This window comes from Oncorhynchus mykiss, chromosome 16 (genome assembly GCF_057628025.1).
Source record: "Oncorhynchus mykiss isolate SJ-2025 chromosome 16, ASM5762802v1, whole genome shotgun sequence".
NCBI classification, from domain to species: Eukaryota; Metazoa; Chordata; class Actinopteri; order Salmoniformes; family Salmonidae; genus Oncorhynchus; species Oncorhynchus mykiss.
In genome coordinates, this window is record NC_143037.1 from 76,642,501 (window position 1) to 76,645,000 (window position 2,500).

The 2,500-nt window shown below is 38.5% G+C and overlaps 1 protein-coding gene across 3 annotated transcripts in view; it reads right to left on the bottom strand.

The window, feature by feature from the left end:
• Positions 1 to 2,500, bottom strand: part of lama5 (laminin, alpha 5) — a 280,241-nt gene that overhangs the window by 268,082 nt on the left and 9,659 nt on the right. For all 3 annotated transcript variants that reach the window (XM_036947797.2, XM_090204017.1, XM_090204018.1), the window contains exon 2: positions 1,540 to 1,692. In XM_036947797.2, coding sequence (XP_036803692.2) covers positions 1,540 to 1,692 — 153 coding nt within the window. The remainder of the gene's footprint in view (positions 1 to 1,539; positions 1,693 to 2,500) is intronic.

Here is a 2,500-nt window from a genome sequence, read left to right on the forward strand (position 1 = left end):
ACACCTGTTGCATCAGTGGGTCGTAACTCTGACCTAGAAATGATACCTGTTGCACCACCTGGGAGCCCTTCCTGCTATGAGCTACGTCTGGATACTAGTAGGGAGCAGGCGTAGGGTGTTCAATTGGGACTGTCATTCATCCAGATACGCACAGAAAATATATTTTCAAAAGGATGGGAGTTTCCTGTTCATATTTCAAAAACATCCGTGGCCTTTTGGAGTTTCCTAGACGCGCTGGAATCAATAGCAAGATGATATGCTTAGACTTTTTTTTTTTTTTGTGAAACATCTCATCGATTGATAATTAGACACGTCACTGGCTTTTCGGAGTAGAAAAATAATCCACGAAGCTCCACAACATGCCAACAAAATGTTGTGATCAGCCCTGCTAATGGAAGAACCAACCAGACTAATGACGATGAACATTCACCTCAACAAAACTAACATTTCCCAGGCTGATGTTAAACCCCCCCCCCCCCCCCCCCCCCAAACTACTTTTGTAATACAACTTTAGGTATTTTTAAACGTTAATAATCGATCAAATTGTAGACGGGGCAATCTGTGTTCAATACAGGAAAGAAGACAAACCAGCGCTGCTCACAAAAGTGTCCCCAGTTCCGAGTTGGCCTACTTCTTCATTTCACAAAGGAATAACCTCAACCAAATTCCAAAGACTGGTGACACCCAGTGGACCTGCAAACAGGTTCCTAAGAAATATCCCTTGGCAATAACAAGTCAGGGAACAGAGAGAGGCAACAAAAACAAAAAAATCTGAACAGTTAGTCCTCGGGGTTTTGCCTGCTACATAAGTTCTGTTATACTCACCGACATGATTCAAACAGTTTTAGAAACTTCAGAGTGTTTTCTATCCAAATCTATGAATCATATGCATATCTTATATTCTTGGCATGAGAAGCAGGAAGTTGAAATTGGGCACGCTATTTATCCAAAAGTGAAAATTCTGCCCCCTAGCCCCAAGAGGTTATTAACGGTCGGATACCTTCATGGGCAGTTTCAGTAAACAAACAATATGATACTTCCTTTCAACGGCATTAGCTCACTTTATTCCAATATTTTATTCAGTCAGTGATATTTATTCCCACGGTAGTTCTCTATGTATCCATCCAGTAGTGGTTCAGAAAACAGCGCATGCTTAGTGATGGGCTTACGGGAAGAGATAGACGAAGCGACACGCGTTGCCATGTTTACAACTGCCAGGAGGATGGTAACCCGGGGCGCTGCCAAGCAACAGCTTAGTGACGGGCGCCGCATAGCAACCATCATTATGAAGTGGATTTAGCCACGACTAGTCTTGTCTTTGGTTGGTGCAACAGGTGTAAACTCTGATCACAAAGTCAGATGTACAGTAGCTACGACCGACCTAGTGTTGAGCTGCAGAGAGTCCTACCTGTCACAGGTCCGTACAGGGTGTGTGTGTGTGTGTGTGTGTGTGTGTGTGTGTGTGTGTGTGTGTGTGTGTGTGTGTGTGTGTGTGTGTCTGTGTGTCTGTGTATATACATGCAACGTATAAAGTCCTACCTGTCCCAGGTCCAAGGTGACGTTGACCTGGTTGAACTCAGTGCTGCGGGAGAGAGGAGGGCTCTGCCACCACCGCTCTGTCCCGTCGATGGCATTGGTGATGGGATGTGCTCTGTCACTGTCCCCTATGGCGCACGTATCACAGTACTGGCCCTGAAGAACACAACAAATAGTATGTTATAGATAGTATAGTCTAGAAGAAAAAGAAACGCACACCTGTTAAGACGAGGTGCTGGCTAGCGGAGTAGAAAACTGGAAAATAAAATAAAAGAGAGCCGCACACCTCTAGGAGCTCAGATGCAATAATTTAATTACCAACGTTTCGACAGCCAAGCTGTCTTCATCAGGGTAGATAGTATAGTATCATATAATATAGTATAGTATCATATAATATAGTATAGTATCATATAATATAGTATAGTACAATATAGTATAGTATAATACACTGTAGTATAGTGTAATACATTATAATATAGTATATTGTAGTTTAGAATAGTATAGTATGGTTTAATATAGTATAGTACCATATAATAGTGTCATACAATATAGTATAGTACCATATAACATAGTATAGTACAATATAGTATAGTATAATACATTGTAGTATAGTATAATATAGTATAGTATTGTGTAATGTAGTACAATACAGTATAGTACCATATACTATAGTAGAGTATAATATATTGTAGTTTAGAATAGTATAGTATCGTTTAATATAGTACAGTAGCATATAATATAGTATAGTGTCATATAATATAGTATAGTATAATATATTGTAGTTTTGTATAGTATAGTACAATATAGTATAATATATTGTAGTATAGTATCGTATAATATAGTATAGTATAATATATTGTAGTATAGTATCGTATAGTATAGTATAATATATTGTAGTATAGTATAATATATTGTAGTATAGTATCGTATAATATAGTACAATATAATATATTGTAGTATAGTA